The 1254-nt window shown below is 60.0% G+C and overlaps 1 protein-coding gene across 1 annotated transcript in view; it reads right to left on the bottom strand.

Moving 5' to 3' along the window:
• Positions 1-599: 599 nt before the first annotated feature.
• The window catches only part of ARHGAP39 (Rho GTPase activating protein 39), a gene marked incomplete at its 3' end in the record, with an annotated part of 26254 nt that continues 25599 nt past the window's right edge, over positions 600-1254 (bottom strand). Inside the window, exon 7 of the mRNA XM_017839737.1 lies at positions 600-673. Within this exon, the coding sequence (XP_017695226.1) occupies positions 600-673 (74 nt within the window). The remainder of the gene's footprint in view (positions 674-1254) is intronic.

Here is a 1254-nt window from a genome sequence, read left to right as displayed (position 1 = left end):
GAAGGTCTCCAGAGGGTTCCCGTAAAAAGTTCCTTAGAAAGTTTCCAGAAGGTCTCCAGAAAATCTCCAGAAAGTTCCCCAGAAGGTCCCTGGAAGGTCTTCAGAAGTTTCCCGGGAGGTTCCCAGAAAATCTCCAGAGGGTCATTAGAAGGTTTCCAGAATGTTCCCAGGAGATCCCCAGATGGTCGTTAGAAGATTCCCAGAGTTCTCCCGAAGGTTCCCCAGAACAACTCCGCGTCTCCAGAAGATTCCCAGAGTTTTCCAGAAGATTCCCAGAGTTCTCCCAAAGGTCCCCAGAACAACTCCGTGTCTCCAGAAGATTCCCAGAGTTCTCCTGAAGGTCCCCAGAACAACTCCGGGTCTCCAGAAGATTCCCAGAGTTCTCCAGAAGATTCCCAGAGTTCTCCAGAAGGTCTCCAAGCGCTCCGGATGATCCTCCCCGTGACTCCTTCCCGAACTCCCCACCCCTTTTCCACTTCCCCCCCTCCTCCCCCACCAGCCGCTCCCCAGCCCAGTGGTCCCGGCGGGGGGTGACCCCCCCTGGAAGGGGGTGTCCACCCTCTCCAAGGGTTTTCCAAGCCCATCCCATGGGTTGGTACCTTCTTGGCCCCGGTCAGAGCTGCCTTCTGGAGCTTGTTGTAGCAGTACTTGGCGTAAGTGCTGATGGCCACCCCTGCAAGAGAACACCGGGGGGGGTGGGATGTCACCTCCGGGCCCTGGAGGGGCTCCTGTCCCCTCCTTGTCTCCCCCCAACCCCGGATGTCCATCCCCATCCCCATTCCCAGGGGGTTTGAGGAGGACGAGGTCCCCCCTTGGATCCTTCTGGTGGCCCCACCCCTCCCGAGAACCTCGGAGGAGCCGCCCAACGCGGAGTTCCGGAGCTCCCTCAGCTCCGTGGGGGCCCCAGCCAGGGATGTCCCGGGTTTTGAGGGGGGGTCACCACTTCCACTGTCACCTCCCTCCCCCAATACCATCCCTCTCCTGCCGATCCCACCCTCATCCCCCTCCTCATCCATCCCCTCCTCCTGACGGCCTTCAACGAGGAGATGAGACCTCAACCCCTTCCCAGAAGGAGACCTGGGGACCTGGTGGCACCTTCTGGACCTTTCCATAGTCCTGGGGACCTCACAGAACCTTCTGGACCTTTCCATAGCCCTGGGACCTGGTGGAACCTTCTGGACCCTTCCCACAGCCCTGGGGACCTGGTGGAACCTTCTGGACCATTCCCACAGCCCTGGGGACCTGGTGGAACCT

Source organism: Lepidothrix coronata, unplaced genomic scaffold (genome assembly GCF_001604755.1).
Source record: "Lepidothrix coronata isolate B3197 unplaced genomic scaffold, Lepidothrix_coronata-1.0 Scaffold475, whole genome shotgun sequence".
Taxonomy (NCBI): Eukaryota; Metazoa; Chordata; class Aves; order Passeriformes; family Pipridae; genus Lepidothrix; species Lepidothrix coronata.
Note: the sequence above shows the minus strand (reverse complement) of the source record. Positions and strands in the feature narration are given on the sequence as shown.